Source organism: Oncorhynchus kisutch, linkage group LG29, assembly GCF_002021735.2.
Source record: "Oncorhynchus kisutch isolate 150728-3 linkage group LG29, Okis_V2, whole genome shotgun sequence".
Classification (NCBI taxonomy): domain Eukaryota; kingdom Metazoa; phylum Chordata; class Actinopteri; order Salmoniformes; family Salmonidae; genus Oncorhynchus; species Oncorhynchus kisutch.
The window spans coordinates 42,411,087-42,434,661 of record NC_034202.2 but is presented as its reverse complement, the minus strand read 5'-3'; the positions used below and the strand labels follow the sequence as shown (position 1 = coordinate 42,434,661).

Genomic DNA, 23,575 nt, shown 5'->3' with positions numbered 1-23,575 from the left:
AAAAAAACGTTCCCGTTTTAAGCAAGATATTTTGTCACGAAAAGATGCTCGACTATGCATATAATTGACAGCTTTGGAAAGAAAACACTCTGACGTTTCCAAAACTACAAAGATATTGTCTGTGAGTGCCACAGAACTAATGCTACAGGCGAAACCAAGATTACATTTCATACAGGAAGTGCCCCAGATTTTGAATGCGCTGTGTTCCAATGTCTCCTTATATGGCTGTGAATGCGCCAGGAATGAGCCTACACTTTCTGTCGTTTCCCCAAGGTGTCTGCAGCATTGTGACGTATTTGTAGGCATATCATTGGAAGATTGACCATAAGAGACTACATTTACCAGGTGCCCGCTTGGTGTCCTCCGTCAAAATTATTGCGTAATCTCCAGCTGCGTGCATTTTTCCATTTGGTTCAGAGGAGAAACCAAACTGCCACGAATGATTTATCATTGAATAGATATGTGAACAACGTTTGCCATGTTTCTGTCGATATTATGGAGTTAATTTGGAAAATTGTTTGCGTTGTAATGACTGAATTTTCGGGATGGTTTTCTTAGCCAAACGTGATGAACAAAATGGAGTGATTTCTCCTACACAAATAATATTTTTGGAAAAACTGATCATTTGCTATCTAACTGAGAGTCTCCTCATTGAAAACATCTGAAGTTCTTCAAAGGTACATGATTTTATTTGAATGCTTTTCTTGTTTTTGTGAAAGTGTTGCATGTTCATTAATTGTTTAAGTATGGGAAACAGTGTTTTTACTCTTTACAATGACGATCTGTGAAGTTATTTGGATTTTTACGAATTATCTTTGAAAGACAGGGTCCTGAAAAAGGGACATTTCTTTTTTTGCTGAGTTCATGACATTTGAAATGTCTCTATTCTTTTTACTGTTCATTTTTTATTGTTTTCAGTTCACTTTTGTTTATGAACTATTTCACTTGCTTTGGTTTGTAAACATCTGTTTCCCATGCCAATAAAACCCTTTGAATTGAATTGAAAGATGGCGAGAGAGAGAGATAGCAAGAGACCGCAAGATAGAGATTGAGACAGACAGCAAAAGATATTGAGACAGCTAGCAAAAGAGATTGAGACAGACAGCAAAAGAGGTTGAGGCAGCAAGAGATAGAGACATATCTCCATTCCTAGTATCCTCTCTCCTTATCTCCTCTTTCACACACTGGAGAAGAAGATCAGAGGGCAGGGGCAATGGATCTTCGCCTCCAATACGGTTGAGAAGAAGACAGGATGTGAGGGAATCACAGAAAGACAAATTGAGAAAGATCCAGAGGTCATTGATTTGATTCATTTTTTAAATAGGCCATAAAGGCAAAATAAATACAATTTAGCATTAACACTGGAGTGATAGATGTGCAGATGATGATGTGCAAGTAGAGATACTGGGGTGCAAAAGAGAAAGAAGATAAATAACAATATGGGGATGATGTAGTTGGGTGTGCTATTTTCAGATTGGCTGTGTACAGGAACAGTGAGCGGTAAGCTGCTCTGACAGCTGATGCTTAAAGTTAGAGGGAGATATACAGTGGGGCAAAAAAGTATTTAGTCAGCCACCAATTGTGCAAGTTCTCCCACTTAAAAAGATGAGAGAGGCCTGTAATTTTCTTCATAGGTACACTTCAACTATGACAGAAAAAATGATTTAAAAAATCCAGAAAATCACATTGTAGGATTTTTAATGAATTTACAGGCCTCTCTCATCTTTTTAAGTGGGAGAACTTGCACAATTGGTGGCTGACTAAATACTTTTTTGCTCCACTGTAAGTCTCCAGGTTCAGTGATTTTTGCAATTCGTTCCATTGATTGGCCATGAGTTAAAACATTCCCATGATGCAGCTTGTTGACAGACTGATGCGAGACTAACCCTAATCTTCTTCCCTTTTTGTTTTTTTCTCTCAGGTGAAACACACACACACACACACACACACACACACACACACACACACACACACACACAGACAGACACATGGCCTTACAATAACCCTACCCCTCCTTCATCTCTCCATCCCTTCCTCTCCTTCTCTCCCGCTTTGTCCTTCCCTCCCTCTCAGTTGTCTGTCTGTATAGAAACTGTTTTGTCCTGAATAGCTAATCAAATTTCTCCATTGTGATGGCCAATAAGATTTATCCTGCAGCTGATAGAAAACTCTGATTGGTGTTTCTCATTATTCTATAGAGTTTCCAAAACAGCTATTTTACATGTGCAACAAAGAGAGGAGAGTAGAAAACAGAGAGAATGAAGAGAGGTGAAGAGATGTACAAGATGAGAGGAAATATGAGCAGGAGATGAGGAGAGAAACTCGACAAAGAAGCCTGGATTGCTATCAATTAATATGTTAATAACAGTTGCATTTCTTCAGTATTTATCAGTCACTTAATAACCCGTTAGGTTTGTCTATTCTGTTAGGGGCTATTCTGAACCTGTTAGCTCTGTCGATTCTGTTAAAGATTAGTTCTGAACCCATTAGTTTTTTCTATTCTGTTAGAGATGAGTTATATTCTGTTAGAGATTACTTCTGACCATGTTAGCTTTGTCTATTCTGTTAGAGATTAATTCTGAACCCGTTAGCTCTGTCTATTCTGTTAAAGATTAGTTCTGAACCCGTTAGCTTTTTCTATTCCGTTAGAGATGAGTTATATTCTGTTAGAGATTACTGCTGACCATGTTAGCTTTGTCTATTCTGTTAGAGGTGAGTTCTGAACCGTTAGTTCTGTATATTCTGTTAGAGAATAGTTCTGAACCCGTTAACTTTGTCTATCGGTTAGAGATTAGTTCTATTCTGTTAGAGATTACGTCGGAACCCATTAGTTCTGTATATTCTCTTAGAGATTAGTTCTGAACCCATTATATTTGTCTATCTGTTAGAGATTAGTTCAGAACATGTTAGCTTTGTCAACATTTTACATTTAAGTCATTTAGCAGACACTCTTATCCTGAGCGATTTACAGTTAGTGCATTAATTTTAAGATAGCTATGTGGGACAACTGCATATCAGTCATAGTAAGTCCTCAATAAATTAGCTAACAGCAATGTTGGGGGGGGGGGGGGCTCTGCTGGAAGATGGGCAGGGACTCTGTTGTCCAAGCCACAGGGGGAAGCTGCTTCCACCATTTGGGGTGCCAGGACAGAGAAGTGTAGTGGATGTGAGCTTCGACTGGAAGCTAGTGGAGTGTGCGGAGGAGCGGGGTGACATAGGAGAACTTGGGAAGGTTGAACACCAGGTGGGCTTCAGCGTTCTGGATAAATTGCAAGGGTTTGATGGCACAAGCAGTGAGCCCAGCCAAAAGCGAGTTGCAGTAGTCCAGACAGGAGATGGGAAGTGCCTGGATTAGGACCCTGCGCCACGTCCTTTGTGAGGTAGGGTCGTACTCTACGGATGTTATTGAGCATGAACCTGCAGGAGCTAGTCACTGCTTTGATGTTTTCAGAGAACGACAGGTTGTTGTTCAGGGTTTAAGTCGAGGTTCTTTGCACTCTGGGAGGGAGACACAGTGGAGTTGTCAACTGTGATGGAGAGCGGGCAGCCAATCCCCGGGAGGAATAGCAGCTCCATCTTGTCGAGGTTGAGCTTAAGGTGGTGGGCCGACATCCAAGTTGAGATATCTGCCAGGCACTCAGAGACGCCACCTGGGTGTCGGAAGGGCGGAAGGAGAAAAGTAGTTGAATGTCATCCTCATAGCAGTTATTGGAAAGACCATGTGAGGATATGATGGAGTCTAGTGACTTGGTGAATAGAGAGAAGAGGTGAGGGCCTAGAACTGACCCCTGAAGGACACCAGTCGGGAGAGTACATGGTGCAGACACAGATCCTCTCCACGTTACCTGGTGGGAGCGGCCTGCCAGGTACAATGCAATCCAAGAGTGTGCAGAGCCTGAGATGCCCAGCCCTGAGGGGTGGAGAGGATGATCTGATGGTTCACGGTGCCGAAGGCAATGGATAGATGTAGGAGGATGAGAACAGAGGACAGCGATTTAGCTTCGGCAGTATGGAGAGCCTCCGTGACATAGAGAAGAGAAGTCTCGGTTGAGCAACCCGTCTTGAAGCCTGACTGGATAGGGTCAAGAAAATTGCTTGGAAAGAGATAGCGAGAGATTAAGTCAGAGACAGCACGCTCAAGTGTTTTGGAAAGAAAAGAAAGAAGGGATACAGGTCAGTAGTTTTTGACGTCAGATGAGTCGAGTGTTGGTTTCTTGAGGAGGGTAGCGACTAGGGGCATTTTGAAGTCAGAAGGAACACAGCCAGTGATCAGGGATGAGTTGATGAGGGAAGTGAGAACGTCTGCAGAGATGGTCTGAAGTGATGATGAGATGGTTTCGAGCGGGCAGATTTTCGGGCAGCCAGGTTGGAGGCGATTGGGAAAGGGAGAGGTCAAAAGAGGCGAGGGGAAAGAGAGTTGAAAATAAATTGGGAGATTATAGTCGCCAAGTGCGAAGAGCGGCGAGCCATCGTCAAGGAAATGAGCTTATCAAGGTTCCAAGCTCATTGAGGAACTGTCCAAGGCCACCTGGTGGGTGACAGATTTCAACAGTGTTAAGCTTTAGTGGACAAGTGACAGTGACAGCATGGAATTCAAATGAGATGGACAGGTGAGAGAAGAGATGGACAGGTGAGAGAGGGAGAAAAGAGAAAATCTACAGTTAGCAGAAACAAGTAGCCATGTACCACCACCGCAATGACCAGATGCTCTCGGACTATGAGAGAAAATGTAGTCAGATGAAGAGATTGCAGCTGGAAGAACAGCTGGAAGAAATGGCAGCAGTTTTACGTGCGCTGAACCACTTGTGTTATTATGTGTTTTTTTTGCGTTTTTGCGTTATTTGTAACTTATTTTGTACATAATGTTTCTGCAACCGTATCTTACGGCAAAAAAGAGCTTCTGGATATCAGGACAGCGATTGCTCACCTCGGATTAGACAAAGATTTTTTCTTCAATTTACAAGACGCACAAGACATTCTCCAAAAACCCGGCGGGGCCGACATGAGGTACAATCACAAATATCCTACCAACGGGACATCAACAACTGTAATATCCTATTTTTTACGGAATCGTGGCTGAATGACGACATGGATATTCAGCTAGCGGGATACACGTGCACTGGCAAGATAGAACAGCACACTCCGGTAAGACGAGGGGGGGCGGTCTGTGCATATTTGTAAACAACAGCTGATGCACGGATTCTAAGGAATTCTCTAAATTTTGCTCGCCTGAAGAAGTGTATATTGTGATAAATTGCAGGCCACACTACTTGCCTAGAGAGTTTTCAGCTATACTTTTTGTGGCTGTTTATTTACCACCACAGACAGATGCTGGCACTAAGACCGCACTCAGTCAGCTGTATAAGGAAATAAGCAAACAGGAAACCACTCACCCAGAGGCGCTCCTAGTGGCCGGATACTTTAATGCAGGGAAACTTAAATCAGTTCTACCAAATTTCCATCAACATGTTAAATGTGCAACGAGAGGGAAAAGCATTCTAGATCACCTGTACTCCACACACAGAGACGCGTACAAAGCTCTCACTCGCCCTTCATTTGGTAAATCAGACCACAACTCTATCCTCCTGATTCCTGCTTACAAGCAAAAGCACCAGTGAATTTGTCTATAAAAAAAGTGGTCAGATGAAGCAGATGCTAAACTACAGGACTGTTTTTCTATCATAGACTGGAACATGTTCCGGGATTCTTCCGATGGCATTGAGGAGTACACCACATCAAGTCACTGGCTTTATCAATAAGTGGATCGAGGACGTCGTCCCCACAGTGACTGTCCGTACATACCCCAACCAGAAGCCATGGATTACAGGCAACATTCGCACTGAGCTAAAGGGTAGAGCTGCCGCTTTCAAGGTGCGGGACTCTAACCTGGAAGCTTACAAGAAATCCTGCTTTGCCCTGCGACGAACCATCAAACAAGCAAAGCGTCAATACAGGGCTAAGATTGAATCATACTACACCGGCTCCGACACTCGTCTTATGTGGCAGGGCTTGCAAACTATTACAGACTACAAAGGGAAGCCCAGCTGCGAGCTGCCCAGTGACACAAGCCTACCAGACGAGCTAAATCACTTCTATGCTCGCTTCGGGGGCAAGCAACACTGAGGCATGCATAAGAGCATCAGCTGTTCCGGGCGACTGTGTGATCACGCTCTCCGTAGCCGACATGAGTAAGACCTTTAAACAGGTCAACATACACAAGGCTGCGGGGCCAGACGGATTACCAGGACGTGTGCTCCGGGTATGTGCTGACCAACTGGCAGGTGTCTTCAATGACATTTTAAACATGTCCCCGATTAAGTCTGTAATATCAACATGTTTCAAGCAGACCACCATAGTTCCTGTGCCTAAGAACAGAGAAGCAACCTGCCTAAATGACAACAGACCCATAGCACTCACGTCTGTAGCCATGAAGTGCTTTGAAAGGTTGGTAATGAATCACATCAACACCATTATCCCAGAAACACTAGACCCACTCCAATTTGCATACCACCCAAACAGATCCACAGATGATGCAATCTCTATTGCACTCCACACTGCCCTTTCCCACCTGGACAAAAGGAACACCTTTATTATTTATTTATTTTTAATTTTACCTTTATTTTACTAGGAAAGTCAGTTAAGAACTAATTCTTATTTTCAATGACGGCCTAGGAACAGTGGGTTAACTGCCTGTTCAGGGGCAGAACGACAGATTTGTACCTTGTCAGCTCAGGGATTCGAACTTGCAACCTTTCGGTTACTAGTCCAACACTCTAACCACTAGGCTACCCTGCCGCCCCGCCACCTATGTGAGAATGCTATTCATTGACTACAGCTCAGTGTTCACCATAGTACCCTCAAAGCGCATTACTAAGCTAAGGATCCTGGGACTAAACACCTCCCTCTGCAACTGGATCCTGGACTTCCTGACGGGCCGCCCCCAGGTAATGAGGGTAGGTAGCAACACATCTGCCACGCTAATCCTCAACACTGGAGCTTCCCAGGGGTGCGTGCTCAGTTCCCTCCTGTACTCCCTGTTCACCCAGGACTGCATGGTCAGGCATGACTCCAACACCATCATTAAGTTTGCAGACGACACAACAGTGGTAGGCCTGATCACCGTTCATCATATATGCATAGTTACTTTAACCATATCTACATGTACATACTACTTCAATCAGCCTGACTGACCGCTGTCTGTATGTAGCCTCGCTACTTTTATAGCCTCGCTACTGTCTATAGCCTCTCTACTGTCTATAGCCTCTCTACTGTCTAAAGCCTCTCTACTGTATATAGCCTCGCTACTGTATGTGGCCCCTCTAATGTATGTAGCCTCTCTACTGTATATAGCCTCTCTACTGTCTATAGCCTCTCTATTGTATATAGCCCCTCTACTGTATATAGCCTCTCTACTGTTATAGCCTCTCTACTGTCTATAGCCTCTCTACTGTACATAACCTCTCTACTGTCTATAGCCTCGCTACTGCCTATAGCCTCGATACTGTCTATAGCCTCTATGCTGTCTATAGCCTGTCTATAGCCTCTCTACTGTCAATAGCCTCTCTACTGTATATAGCCTCTCTAGTGTCTATAGCCTCTCTACTGTCTATAGCCTCTCAACTGTCTATAGCCTCTATCTTCTGTATATAGCATCTCTACTGTATATAGCATCTCTATTGTCTATAGCCTCTCTACTGTATGTAGCCTCTCTACTGTCTATAGCCTCTCTACTGTCTATAGCCTCTCTACTGTCAATAGCCTCTCTACTGTATTTTGCATCTATACTGTATATAGCCTCTCTAGTGTCTATAGCCTCTCTACTGTCTATAGCCTCTCTACTGTCTATAGCCTCTATCTTCTGTATATAGCATCTCTACTGTATATAGCATCTCTATTGTCTATAGCCTCTCTACTGTCTATAGCCTCTATCTTCTGTATATAGCATCTCTACTGTATATAGCCTCTCTATTGTATGTAGCCTCTCTACTGTATATAGCCTCTCTACTGTATATAGCCTCTCTACTGTATATAGCCTCTCTACTGTATATAGCCTCGCTACTGTATATAGCCTCTCTACTGTCTATAGCCTCTCTACTGTCTATAGCCTCTACTATATTTTGCATCTCTACTGTATCGAGTACAGTATATAGATATGAGATGAGTAATGTACGGTATGTAAACAAAGTGGCATAGTTTAAAGTGGCTAGTGATACATGTATTACATAAGGATGCAGTAGATGATATAGAGTACAGTATATACATATACATATGAGATGAGTAATGTAGGGTATGTAAACATTATATTAAGTAGCATTGTTTAAAGTGGCTAGTGATATATCATCAATTTCCATCAATTCCCATTATTAAAGTGGCTGGAGTTGAGTCAGTGTGTTGGCAGCAGCCACTCAATGTTAGTGGTGGCTGTTTAACAGTCTGATGGCCTTGAGATAGAAGCTGTTTTTCAGTCTCTCGGTCCCTGCTTTGATGCACCTGTACTGACCTCGCCTTCTGGATGACAGCGGGGTGAACAGGCAGTGGCTCGGGTGGTTGTTGTCCTTGATGATCTTTATGGCCTGCCTGAGACATCGGGTGGTGTAGGTGTCCTGGAGGCCAGGTAGTTTGCCCCCGGTGATGCGTTGTGCAGACCTCACTACACTCTGGAGAGCCTTACGATTGTGGGCAGAGCAGCTTCCGTACCAGGCAGTGATATAGCCCGACAGGATGCTCTCGATTGTGCATCTGTAGAAGTTTGTGAGTGCTTTTGGTGACAAGCAGAATTTCTTCAGCCTCCTGAGGTTGAAGAGGCGCTGCAGCGCCTTCTTCACAATGCTGTCTGTGTGGGTGGACCAATTCAGTTTGTCTGTGATGTGTATGCCGAGGAACTTAAAACTTACTACCCTCTCCACTACTGTTCCATCGATGTGGATAGGGGGGTGCTCCCTCTGCTGTTTCCTGAAGTCCAAAATCATCTCCTTAGTTTTGTTGACGTTGAGTGTGAGGTTATTTTCCTTATACCACACTCCGAGGGCCCTCACCTCCTCCCTGTAGGCCGTCTCGTCGTTGTTGGTAATCAAGCCTACCACTGTAGTGTCGTCCGCAAACTTGATGATTGAGTTGGAGGTGTGCATGGCCACGCAGTCGTGGGTGAACAGGGAGTACAGGAGAGGGCTCAGAAGGCACCCTTGTGGGGCCCCAGTGTTGATGATCAGCGGGCTGGAGCCTCTCCACTGTATATAGCATCTCTACTGTCTATAGCCTATCTACTGTATATAGCCTCTACCGTTATAGCCTCTCTACTGTGTATAGCCTCTCTACTGTCTATAGCCTCTCTACTGTCTATAGCCTCTCTACTGTTATAGCCTCTGCTGTATGTAGCCTCTCTACTGTATATAGGCTCTCTACTGTCTATAGCCTCTCTACTGTCTATAGCCTCTCTACTGTTGTAGCCTCTGCTGTATATAGCCTCTCTACTGTTATATCCTCTCTACTGTATATAGGCTCTCTACTGTCTATAGCCTGTCTACTGTTATAGCCTCTCTACTGTCTATAGCCTCTCTACTGTATATAGCCTCTCTACTGTCTATAGCCTCTCTACTGTCTATAGCCTCTCTACTGTCTATAGCCTCTCTACTGTTATAGCCTCTCTACTGTATATAGCCTCTCTACTGTCTATAGCCTCTCTACTGTATATAGCCTCTCTACTGTGTGTAACCTCTCTTTATACTGTTGTTTTATTTCTTTACCTACCTATTGTTCACCTAACATCTTTTTTGCACTATTGGTTAGAGCCTGTAAGTAAGCATGTCACTGTAAGGTGTACACCTGTTGTATTCGGCGTACGTGACAAATAAACGTTGATTTGTTTTGATTCTCTGGGGTGACCCATGTCACTGTCAGTGCCAAGAAGTCAAGGGACTGAAGGGCAGCATAGGCTGAGATGAACTCAGTATTGTTGACCACAGATCGGCAGTTCTAAACGCTTCCAGAAACTAGGGATTCCACATGGGTTGTGCACACAGGGTACACTAAATTAGAAGGGTTGCAGTCAAGAGGTGGGGAGCATCTGTAAAGCCTAAAGGGATAAGAGTGAACTGGGATAGAAAACACACACAGTTTACAAAGCTACAAAAGAGTAAAATGAGATCATCTGTAAATTACTAGGTAAGATACTAAAGTGAGAGAGTGTTGTGGAGCCTTCCTCTCTTTCCTTCCTCAAATAACTCATCAGTAACGTTTTGGCAACAGTCTTAGTTATGCAACGAAACCGCCGCTTACAGCTGCCACAGTGAAGACAGGGAAGACTGAAGTACTAATAACAATTGCTAATTGACTTGCAAAGGTGAAGAGCACACCTCCCTGTATTAACTGCTGATTGCCTAGGAGAGGAGAAACCACTCCCCCCTCCAATATGGCAGGTAGACTAGTGGTCAGAGCGTTGGTCCAGTAACTGAAAGGTTGCTAGATCGAATCCCTGAACTGACAAGGTAAAAATCTGTCGTTCTGCCCCTGAACAAAGCAGTTAACCCACTCTTCCTAGGTCATCATTGTGAATAAGAATTTGGCCTTAACTGACTTGCCTAGCTAAATAAAGGTTAAACAATACAGAAACGTATTACTAAAATAACAAGTCACAAATTGGCATGCCACTTAATCCTGGTTGATGTGTCAACAATCAACAAAGCAAGTTGATAGCAGTCAGAATATCACACACCAAATAGGCGACTGGGAAGAAAGGCGTCGATTAAAGAAATGGCCCTAGATAGGTAAAAGACAGTACTAGACAAAGCTAATCTCCTTCAAGATAGACAATGCTAACGAGTTCAGACCTAATCTCTATTTTAAGAGACTAGTTCTGAAAGTGTTAGCTTGGACTATTCTGCTAGAGATTAGTTCTGAAGCTGTTAGCTCTCTATATTCTACCAAAGATATGTTCTGAGCCTGTAAACTCTGTCTATTCTGTGAAACAATGCTAACGGGTTCAGATCTAATCTCTATCTTGAAAGAGAATAGTTCTGAACCTGTTAGCTTTGTTTATTCTGTTAGAGATTAGTTCTGAACCTGTTAGCTCTGTCTATTCTGTTAGAGATGAATTCTGAACCTGTTAGCTTGGTCTATTCTGTTGGAGTTTAGTTCTGAACGTGTTAGCTCTGAATATTCTGTTAGAGATTAGTTCTGAAACTGTTAGCTCTGTCTATTCTGTTAGAGATTAGTTCTGAGTGTTCATGTCATCAAAGCATCACTGATTCACTAACGTCCTAGCCGACATTAGCCAGTTAGTTTGTATGGACATCATGCACCACAACCGAATGTTGATAATATATCCCACATTTTTACACAAAACATAGCTAGTTAGCAAAGGCCGGGATTCAAACCTAGCTGTGCTATTGTGCAGGTCACCTTCGAGCGGACAATGCAGATTTTAAGGGCATTTTCCCCAATGTTTGCGAAGATCACATTAACGTAAATGCTGCAGATGTCAGCGCAATCGGAATCTGTCAATGTCAAGCTCGCTGTAAATGGTAGAAGGTATACATTTCTGACTATGTGTGTGTGTGTGTGTGTGTGTGTGTGTGTGTGTGTGTGTGTGTGTGTGTGTGTGTGTGTGTGTGTGAAATGTGTATGTTTTGCAGCGGACCCTCCCTTCAGTGCGTACCCTGCTGTGATTGGAGCAGCCATCGGAGGGATGCTTATCGCTGCCATAGCAACCGTTCTGCTTTTCATGTACATCATCCGCAACCGCAACAACAACCCCCGTACGTACACACACACTACAAATTCACACTAAATACTCAAACACTACACACACACACTATACACAAACTCAGATACATCATTCATTGAATCAGATGGCTCATTCATCAGAATACCCACTGATATTGCCAATTTCATTGTCAAGATTAGCAAATTTAGACACGACATGCAAGCAACAAACACTTCACAAGTATAATTGATCAAATTATGAAAGACAAGAATTGTAATTTTGAATTCCGTTGTCTATCAACAATGACAAGCCACCGGGGTCTGACAACTTGGATGGAAAATTACCTAGGATAATATTTGCCATATCTTCAATCTAAGCCTAGTAGAAAGTATGTGCCCTGAGGTCAGGAGGGAAGCTAAAGTCATTCCGCTACCCAAGAATAGTAAAGACCCCTTTACTGGCTCAAATAGCCAAACAATCAGCTTGTTACCAACCCTTAGTAAACTTTTAAGAAATATTGTGTTTGATCAGTTACAATGCTATTTTACTGTACACAAATTGACAACACATTTTCAGCATGCTTATAGGGAAGGACATTCAACAAGCACAGCACTTACACAAATGACTGATGATTGGCTGAGATAAATTGATAAAAAGATTGTAGGGGCTATTTTGTTAGACTTCCGTGTGGCTTTTGATATTATCGATCATAGTCTGCTGCTGGAAAAACGTGTGATATGGCTTTACACGCCCTGCTATAATGTGGATAAAGAGTTACTTGTCTAACAGAACACAGAGGGTGTTCTTTAATGGAAGCCTCTCCAACATTATCCAGGTAGAATCAGGAATTCCCCAGGACAGCTGTCTAGGCCCCTTACATTTTTCAATCTTTACAAATGACCTGCCACTGGCTTTGAGTAAAGTGTGTCTATGTATGCGGATGACTCAACACTATACACGCCAGCTACTACAGCGAGTGAAATCACTGCAACACTCAAGAACAGACTATGGTGGGCGCAAAGTACTATGTAAAGCCCTTGGCTACATGGAACTCTTTTCCACAACAGTAGAATCAGATTTATCAGGTAAAAATACACCCTATGGAACAGCGGAACTGTGAAGAGACACACACGCAAAGAAACACGCTTACACACACGTACACATGGATTTTGTATTGTAGATATCTGTTTGAAGGCCTGAGGGAACACACTTAATGTGTTGTGAAAAGTGTTTCGAAATGTAATGTAACATTTTTAATAGCATATAACTGCCTTAGTGTTGCAGGACCCAAGAAAACTCTAACCCTATCCATCCAGTTAATGTAAACTCTAACCATCCAGTTAATGTAAACTCTAATCATCCAGTTAATGTAAACTCTAATCATCCAGTTAATGTAAAGTATAACCATCCATTTAATGTAAACTCTAACCATCCAGTTTATGTAAACTCTAATCATCCAGTTAATGTAAACTCTAACCATCCAGTTAATGTAAACTCTAACCCTAGCCACCTAGTTAATGTAAACACTAACACTAACCATCCAGTTAATGTAAACTCTAACTCTAACCATCCAGTTAATGTAAACTCTAATCATCCAGTTAATGTAAACTCTAACCATCCAGTTAATGTAAACTCAAACTCTAACCATCCAGTTAATGTAAACTCTAACTCTAACCATCCAGTTAATGTAAACTCAAACTCTAACCATCCAGTTAATGTAAACTCTAACCCTAACCATCCAGTTAATGTAAACTCTAACCCTAACCATCCAGTTAATGTAAACTCTAACTCTAACCATCCAGCTAATGTAAACTCTAACCTAACCATCCAGTTAATGTAAACTCTAACCCTAATTAGCATGCTGAACCTGACTAACATGATGACCCTGACTAGCATGCTGATCCTGACCCTAACTAGCATGATGACCCTGATCCTAACTACCATGAAGAACCTGACCTTAACTAGTATGATGACCCTGACCCCAGGGGCACACATTGTGTAGTGAAATGTGTGAATGTATTGTAATGTTTTGCTGGACCCTAGGAAGAGTAGCTGCTGCCTTTCCAGAAGCAAATGGGGATCCATAGTAAATACAAATACATTATGACCCTGACTAGCATGCTGACACAGTTCAGGAGTTTCCATGATTGAGTCTTTGAATGAAGAGATTAAAGTAAAACTGTCCAGTTTGACCCTGACCAGAAGTTATCAGGATACAACAACAGTTTAATCTGATCCTGACCAGGAGGTATCAGGATACAACAACAGTTTAATCTGATCCTGACCAGGAGGTATCAGGATACAACAACAGTTTATTCTGACTTTAACTCTCTTGTCTCTAAACAGGACTCCATGACATGCTGTTTGGAATGTGAGTATGGAGTCACACAGGCCATGTGTAAAACATGAGTATACATTATTTGTGTATGTAACACAGGTGTGTGTATATATATATAATGTGGGTATCATGTGTATTTTGTGTGTGTGTATATACAGTTGAAGTCGGAAGTTTACTTACACTTAGGTTTGAGTCATTAAAACTTGTATTTCAACCACTCCACTAATTTCTTGTTAACAAACTATAGTTTTGGTAAGTCGGTTAGGACATCTAATTTGTGTGTGACACAAGTCATTTTTATTTTATTTATTTTTTACCTTTATTTAACTAGGCAAGTCAGTTAAGAACAAATTCTTATTTTCAATGACGGCCTAGGAACAGTGGGTTAACTGCCTTGTTCAGGGGCAGAACGACAGATTTGTACCTTGTCAGCTCGGGGATTCGAACTTGCAACCTTTCGGTTACTAGTCCAACGCTCTAACCACTAAGCAACCCTGCAGCCCCCAAGTTGAATGTGCCTTTAAACTGATTGGAAAATTCCAGAAAATTATGTGATGGCTTTAGAAGCTTCTGATAGGCTAATTGACATAATTTGAGTCAATCGAAGGTGTACCTGTGGATGTAATTCAAGGACTCCCTTAAAACTCAGTGCCTCTTTGCTTGACATCATGGGAAAATCAAAAGAAATCAGCCAAGACCTCAGAATTGTTTTTTGTATACTTCCACAAGTTTGTTTCATCCTTGGGAGCAATTTCCAAATGCCTGAAGGTACCACGTTCATCTGTACAAACAATAGTACGCAAGTATAAACACCATGGGACCGCACAGCCTTCATACTGCTCAGGAAGGAGACGCGTTCTGTCTCCTAGAGGTGACTACTTTGGCTACTTTGGTGCGAAAAGTGCGAAAAATCCCAGAACAACAGCAAAGGATCTTGTGAAGATGCTGGAGATGCTGAAATGTCCTCTGGTCTGATGAAACAAAAATAGAACTGTTTGGCCATAATGACCATCGTTATGTTTGGAGGAAAAAGGGGGAGTCTTGCAAGCTGAAGAACACCATCCCAACCATGAAGCACGGGGTGGCAGAATCATGTTGTGGGGGTGCTTTGCTGCAGGTTGGACTGGTGCACTTCACAAAATAGATGAAGACATGAGAAAGGAAAATTATGTGGATTTATTGAAGCAACATCTCAAGACATCAGTCAGGAAGTTAAAGCTCGGTCACAAATAGGTCTTCCAAATGAACAATGACCCCAAGCATACTTCCAAGGTTGTGGCAAAATGGCTGAAGGACAACCAAGTCAAGGTATTGGAGTGGCCATCACAAAGCCCTGACCTCAATCCCATAGAAAATGTGGGCAGAACTGAAAAAGCGTGTGCAAGCAAGGAGGCCTACAAACCTGACTCAGTTACACCAGCTCTGTCAGGAGGAATCGGCCAAAATTCACCCAACTTATTGTGAAAAGGAGGGAAGGCTACCTGAAACGTTTGACCCAAGTTAAACAATTTAAAGGCAATGCTACCAAATACTAATTGAGTGTATGTAGACTTCTGACCCACTAGGAATGTGATTAATTCGCTCTACTATTATTCTGACATTTCACATTCTTAAAATAAAGTGGTGATCCTAACTGACCTAAGACAGGGAATTCTTACTAGGATTAAATGTCAGGAACTGTAAAACACGGAGTTCAAATGTATTTGGCTAAGGTGTATGTAAACTTCAGACTTCAACTGTATATATATATATATATATATATATATATATATATATATATATATATACAGTGTATATAATATGTGTGTGTATAAGAAGAAGAAGTTTGGAACCACCAACCCTCTTCTTTGAGCTGGCTGCCCGACCAAACTGAGCAATTTGGGGAGAAGGGCCTTGGTCAGGGAGGTGACTAAGAAAGAACCTGATAGTCTCTCTGACAGAGTTCCAGAGTTCCTCTGTTGAGATGGGAGAGCCTTCCAGAAGGACAGCCATCTCTGCAGCACTCCACCAATCAGGCCTTTATAGTAGAATGGCCAGACGGAAGCCACTCCTCAGTTAAAGTCACCTGACAGTCTGCTTTGAGTTTGCCAAAAGGCACCTAAAGGACTCTCAGACCATGAGAAACATGTGGTCTGATGAAACCAATTTTTTGCTCTTTGGCTGGAGATAACCTGGCACCATCCCTACTGTGAAGCATGATGGTGGCAGCATCATGCTATGGGGATGTGTTTCAGCAGCATGGACTAGGAGACTAGTCAGGATCGAGGGAAAGATGACGGAGCAAAGTACAGAGATCCTTGATGAAAACCTGCTCCAGAGCGGAGCGAAGGTTCACCTTCCAACAGGATAAAGACCCTAAGCACACAGCCAAGACAACGCAGGAGTGGCTTCGGGACAAGTCGCAATGTCCTTGAGTGACACAGCCAGAGCCCGGACTTGAACCCAAACGAACATCTCTGGGGAGACCTGAGAATAGCTGTGCAACGACGCTCCCCATCCACCCTGACAGATCTTGAGAGGATCTGCAGAGAATGGGAGAAACTCCCCGAATACAGGTGTAACAAGATTGTAACTTCATACCCAAGAAGATTCAAGGCTGTAATCGCTACCAAAGGTGCTTCAACAACGTTCTGAGAAAATGATCAGAATACTAAATGTGATATCAGTTTCTAATTTTTAGTACATTTGCAAAAATGTCTAAAAATCTGTTTTTGCTTTGTCATTGTAGAATAATGTGTGTAGATTGATGAGGAAAAACATTTAATACATTTTAGAAGACGGCTGTAACGTAACAATGTAGAAAAAGGACTGAATACTTTCCAAATGCACTGTGTGTGTGTATATATATATATATATATAATATGTGTCTGTGTGTATATAAACCCAACAAAAAAAGAAACGTCCTCTCACTGTCAATTGCGCTTATTTTCAGCAAATTTGTGTAAATATTTGTATGAACATAAGATTCAACAACTGAGACATAAACTGAACAAGTTCCACAAACATGGAATAATGTGTCCCTGAACAAAGGGGAGGTCAAAATCAAAAGAAACAGTCAGTACCTGCAGTGCCTCTCCTCCTCGTGGACTGCACCAGAATTGCCAGTTCTTGCTGTGAGATGCTACCCCACTCTTCCACCAAGGCATCTGCAAGTTCCCGGACATTTCTGGGGGGAATGGCCCTAGCCCTCACCCTCCGATCCAACAGGTCCCAGACGTGCGCAATGGGATTGAGATCCGGGCTCTTCGCTGTCCATAGCAGAACACTGACATTCCTGTCTTGTAGGAAATCACGCACAGAACGAGCAGTATGGCTGGTGGCATTGTCACGCTGGAGGGTCATGTCAGGATGAGCCTGCAGGAAGGGTACCACATGAGGGAGGAGGATGTATTCCCTGTAACACACAGCTTTGAGATTGCCTGCAATGACAAGTTCAATCCGATGAATCTGTAACACACCGCCCCGAATTCGACCATTTTTTTATTTTATTTTTTATTTCACCTTTATTTAACCAGGTAGGCTAGTTGAGAACAAGTTCTCATTTGCAACTGCGACCTGGCCAAGATAAAGCATAGCAGTGTGAGCATACAACAAAGAGTTACACATGGAGTAAACAATTAACAAGTCAATAACACAGTAGAAAACAAAGGGGGGGTCTATATACAATGTGTGCAAAATGCATGAGGTAGGCAAATAATTACAATTTTGCAGATTAACACTGGAGTGATAAAAGATCAGATGGTCATGTACAGGTAGAGATATTGGTGTGCAGAAGAGCAGAAAAGTAAATAAATAAAAACAGTATGGGGATGAGGTAGGTGAAAAGGGTGGGCTATTTACCAATAGACTATGTACAGCTGCAGCGATCGGTTAGCTGCTCAGATAGCTGATGTTTGAAGTTGGTGAGGGAGATAAAAGTCTCCAACTTCAGCGATTTTTGCAATTCGTTCCAGTCACAGGCAGCAGAGTACTGGAACGAAAGGCGGCCAAATGAGGTGTTGGCTTTAGGGATGATCAGTGAGATACACCTGCTGGAGCGCGTGCTACGGATGGGTGTTGCCATCGTGACCAGTGAGCTGAGATAAGGCGGAGCTTTACCTAGCATAGACTTGTAGATGACCTGGAGCCAGTGGGTCTGGCGACGAATATGTAGCGAGGGCCAGCCGACTAGAGCATACAAGTCGCAGTGGTGGGTGGTATAAGGTGCTTTAGTGACAAAACGGATGGCACTGTGATAGACTGCATCCAGTTTGCTGAGTAGAGTGTTGGAAGCCATTTTGTAGATGACATCGCCGAAGTCGAGGATCGGTAGGATAGTCAGTTTTACTAGGGTAAGCTTGGCGGCTTGAGTGAAGGAGGCTTTGTTGCGGAATAGAAAGCCGACTCTTGATTTGATTTTCGATTGGAGATGTTTGATATGAGTCTGGAAGGAGAGTTTGCAGTCTAGCCAGACACCTAGGTACTTATAGACGTCCACATATTCTAGGTCGGAACCATCCAGGGTGGTGATGCTAGTCGGGCATGCAGGTGCAGGCAGCGACCGGTTGAAAAGCATGCATTTGGTTTTACTAGCGTTTAAGAGCAGTTGGAGGCCACGGAAGGAGTGTTGTATGGCATTGAAGCTTGTTTGGAGGTTAGATAGCACAGTGTCCAAAGACGGGCCGAAAGTATATAGAATGGTGTCGTCTGCGTAGAGGTGGATCAGGGAATCGCCCGCAGCAAGAGCAACATCATTGATATACACAGAGAAAAGAGTCGGCCCGAGAATTGAACCCTGTGGCACCCCCATAGAGACTGCCAGAGGACCGGACAGCATGCCCTCCGATTTGACACACTGAACTCTGTCTGCAAAGTAATTGGTGAACCAGGCAAGGCAGTCATCCGAAAAACCGAGGCTACTGAGTCTGCCGATAAGAATATGGTGATTGACAGAGTCGAAAGCCTTGGCAAGGTCGATGAAGACGGCTGCACAGTACTGTCTTTTATCGATGGCGGTTATGATGTCGTTTAGTACCTTGAGTGTGGCTGAGGTGCACCCATGACCGGCTCGGAAACCAGATTGCACAGCGGAGAAGGTACGGTGGGATTCGAGATGGTCAGTGACCTGTTTGTTGACTTGGCTTTCGAAGACCTTAGATAGGCAGGGCAGGATGGATATAGGTCTGTAACAGTTTGGGTCCAGGGTGTCTCCCCCTTTGAAGAGGGGGATGACTGCGGCAGCTTTCCAATCCTTGGGGATCTCAGACGAGATGAAAGAGAGGTTGAACAGGCTGGTAATAGGGGTTGCGACAATGGTGGCAGATAGTTTCAGAAATAGAGGGTCCAGATTGTCAAGCCCAGCTGATTTGTACGGGTCCAGGTTTTGCAGCTCTTTCAGAACATCTGCTATCTGGATTTGGGTAAAGGAGAACCTGGAGAGGCTTGGGCGAGGAGCTGCGGGGGGGGCGGAGCTGTTGGCCGAGGTTGAAGTAGCCAGGCGGAAGGCATGGCCAGCCGTTGAGAAATGCTTATTGAAGTTTTCGATAATCATGGATTTATCAGTGGTGACCGTGTTACCTAGCCTCAGTGCAGTGGGCAGCTGGGAGGAGGTGCTCTTGTTCTCCATGGACTTCACAGTGTCCCAGAACTTTTTGGAGTTGGAGCTACAGGATGCAAACTTCTGCCTGAAGAAGCTGGCCTTAGCTTTCCTGACTGACTGCGTGTATTGGTTCCGGACTTCCCTGAACAGTTGCATATCACGGGGACTATTCGATGCTATTGCAGTCCGCCACAGGATGTTTTTGTGCTGGTCGAGGGCAGTCAGGTCTGGGGTGAACCAAGGGCTGTATCTGTTCTTAGTTCTGCATTTTTTGAACGGAGCATGCTTATCTAAAATGGTGAGGAAGTTACTTTTATAGAATGACCAGGCATCCTCAACTGACGGGATGAGGTCAATGTCCTTCCAGGATACCCGGGCCAGGTCGATTAGAAAGGCCTGCTCACAGAAGTGTTTTAGGGAGCGTTTGACAGTGATGAGGGGTGGTCGTTTGACTGCGGCTCCGTAGCGGATACAGGCAATGAGGCAGTGATCGCTGAGATCCTGGTTGAAGACAGCGGAGGTGTATTTGGAGGGCCAGTTGGTCAGGATGACGTCTATGAGGGTGCCCTTGTTTACAGAGTTAGGGTTGTACCTGGTGGGTTCCTTGATGATTTGTGTGAGATTGAGGGCATCTAGCTTAGATTGTAGGACTGGCGGGGTGTTAAGCATATCCCAGTTTAGGTCACCTAACAGAACAAACTCTGAAGCTAGATGGGGGGCGATCAATTCACAAATGGTGTCCAGGGCACAGCTGGGAGCTGAGGGGGGTCGGTAGCAGGCGGCAACCGTGAGAGACTTATTTCTGGAGAGAGTAATTTTCAAAATTACCATCACCCCTGGTGAGACAAAACTGCGACTTGTCAGTGAAGAGCACGTTTTGCCAGTCCTGCCAGTCCTGTCTGGTCCAGCGACGGTGGGTTTATGCCCATAGGTAACGTTGTTGCCGGTGATGTCTGGTGAGGACCTGTCTCACAACAGGCCTACAAGCCCTCAGTCCAGCCTCTCGCGGACAGTCTGAGCACTGATGGAGGAATGTGCGTTCCTGGTGTAACCTGGGCAGTTGTTGTTGCCATCCTGTACCTGTCCCGCAGGTGTGATGTTCAGATGTACCGATCCTGTGCAGGTGTTGTAACACGTGGTCTGCCACTGCGAGGATGATCAGCTGTCCGTCCTGTCTCCCTGTAGCGCTGTCTTACGCGTCTCACAGTACGGACATTGCAATTTATAGCCCTGGCCACATCTGCAGTCCTCATGCCTCCTTGCAGCATGGCTAAGGCACATTCACGCAGATGAGCAGGAACCCTGGGCATCTTTCTTCTGGTATTTTTCAGAGTCAGTAGAAAGGCCTCTTTAGTGTCCTAAGTTTTCATAACTGTGACCTTAATTGCCTACCGTCTGTAAGCTGTTAGTGTCTTAACGACTGTTCCACAGGTGCATGTTCATTAATTGTTTATGGTTCATTGATCAATCATGGGAAACAGTGTTTAAACCCTTTACAATGAAGATATTTGATATGTATAAATTATTTGGATTTTTACAAATTATCTTTGAAAGACAGGGTTGTGTTTTTTATATATATATAATGTATAATGTATAATGTGTATATAATATGTGTGTATATATATATATATATGTGTGCGTGTGTAGGCAGCACAGCCGGTCCAGGGAGAACATCAACCTCCCTGATGATGAGGTGATGGGAGGAGTTGATGGAGAGGGAGGAGCTACAGAACATTGCCCCTCCCCTAGCCCAGGTAACCTAATGTCTCATTAACATAATGAGACAATCTCCCACCAGGCCTATGTCATTTTTATTTTACTAGGCAAGTCAGTTAAGAACAAATTCTTATTTTCAATGACAGTTTAGGAACAGTAGGTTAACTGCCTGTTCAGGGGAAGAACGACAGATTTGTACCTTGTCAGCTCGGGGGTTTGAACTCGCAAAGCTCTAACCACTAGGCTACCCTGCAGCCCCAAAGTAGTAATCGCTCTGTGATTGATTGCCACAATTCTATAATGTTTGTCTAATTTCAGTGTGAGTCTAATCCAGAGCATATCATTGTATACCCAAACCGCTGTGAAATATCTTTTCAATAACCTAAAATATTGTGTTTGAAGCTGGTGTATCAAACACAAACTAAGACAAAACCAAATTTACATATAGAGCACATAGAACTGATCTACCTCTTCTTAGACTTGCTTACAATGAGAATGACAGATCTATAACTAACATTTCTATGTGAATTTTGGTCACTTAACCCAAAATGTTATAATCTGGAAGTTACATACTGGGTTTGGAGTTCGTTATAACCAATTTATTGATGTGATTATGATAGGCTATATATATATATATATATATATATATATAGCCTATATATTGGGCACAAATCTTTAACACGTTAATAAATCCAATCAGTTCTATGATAAATTAATCTTCTGTTCTCTAGGTCCGTCCATGTCATCTCCTAGGGCTGCCTCCCCCGTCTCCCCTCCTCTAACTGCTGAGGACAACGAACCCGTGAACGTCACCATCACTGTCATGGCAACAGGCTGAAGATTTCACACATCCATACATGCTGCGTTCATAACCAGTGGGAAACTCGGCAAATACAATTTGTATTAAAAGTACAGCTATCATGCTCAAAAACATTATACCATACTAATAGATCATTTTTCGTGAATAATCCTTTGCTGTTGCATTTAACTTCCAAAAATGCTGTTATCAAGGTAATTTCCTTAGTATGTGATGTCAGAGTTCAGCATGTGGGAGAAGTCGAAGCTCAGAGATGATAGACGAGTTTCCCACTAGTAATTACCAGTTGGAAGGGCGTGCAAGTGTATTTTTCCAATGCTGGTATGCTGGTATTTACAAATATAGGAGATGGTGTGAATGCAGCCTAAGCACTTGTCTATTCTGCCTTCCAGGTTGAAATAAAGTACAGTTCTTATCACAACTTATTTTATTTGATACAAAATAATGGTTACACACCAACTCGAGAGAGACAGACCTATACCGAGAGAGACAGAGACCTTTACCGAGAGAGACAGAGACCTTTACCGAGAGAGACAGACCTATACCGAGAGAGACAGAGACCTTTACCGAGAGAGACAGACCTATACCGAGAGAGACAGACCTATACCGAGAGAGACAGAGACCTATACCGAGAGAGACAGAGACCTATACCGAGAGAGACAGACCTATACCGAGAGAGACAGACCTATACCGAGAGAGACAGACCTATACCGAGAGAGACAGACCTATACCGAGAGAGACAGACCTATACCGAGAGAGACAGAGACCTTTACCGAGAGAGACAGACCTATACCGAGAGAGACAGACCTATACCGAGAGAGACAGACCTATACCGAGAGAGACAGACCTATACCGAGAGAGACAGAGACCTTTACCGAGAGAGACAGACCTATACCGAGAGAGACAGAGACCTATACCGAGAGAGACAGACCTATACCGAGAGAGACAGACCTATACCGAGAGAGACAGACCTATACCGAGAGAGACAGACCTATACCGAGAGAGACAGAGACCTTTACCGAGAGAGACAGAGACCTATACCGAGAGAGACAGACCTATACCGAGAGAGACAGACCTATACCGAGAGAGACAGACCTATACCGAGAGAGACAGACCTATACCGAGAGAGACAGAGACCTTTACCGAGAGAGACAGACCTATACCGAGAGAGACAGAGACCTATACCGAGAGAGACAGACCTATACCGAGAGAGACAGACCTATACCGAGAGAGACAGACCTATACCGAGAGAGACAGACCTATACCGAGAGAGACAGACCTATACCGAGAGAGACAGAGACCTTTACCGAGAGAGACAGACCTATACCGAGAGAGACAGACCTATACCGAGAGAGACAGACCTATACCGAGAGAGACAGACCTATACCGAGAGAGACAGAGACCTTTACCGAGAGAGACAGACCT

At 43.6% G+C, this 23,575-nt stretch overlaps 1 protein-coding gene across 1 annotated transcript in view; it reads left to right on the top strand.

Moving 5' to 3' along the window:
* The window catches only part of LOC109881512 (V-set and immunoglobulin domain-containing protein 10-like 2), a 53,394-nt gene extending 30,832 nt beyond the window's left edge, over nucleotides 1-22,562 (top strand). The window contains exons 7-10 of the mRNA XM_031809092.1: nucleotides 11,631-11,753; nucleotides 14,048-14,072; nucleotides 21,265-21,371; nucleotides 22,065-22,562. Coding sequence (XP_031664952.1) covers nucleotides 11,631-11,753; nucleotides 14,048-14,072; nucleotides 21,265-21,371; nucleotides 22,065-22,171 — 362 coding nt within the window. The 3' untranslated portion in view covers nucleotides 22,172-22,562. The remainder of the gene's footprint in view (nucleotides 1-11,630; nucleotides 11,754-14,047; nucleotides 14,073-21,264; nucleotides 21,372-22,064) is intronic.
* Nucleotides 22,563-23,575: the final 1,013 nt, after the last annotated feature.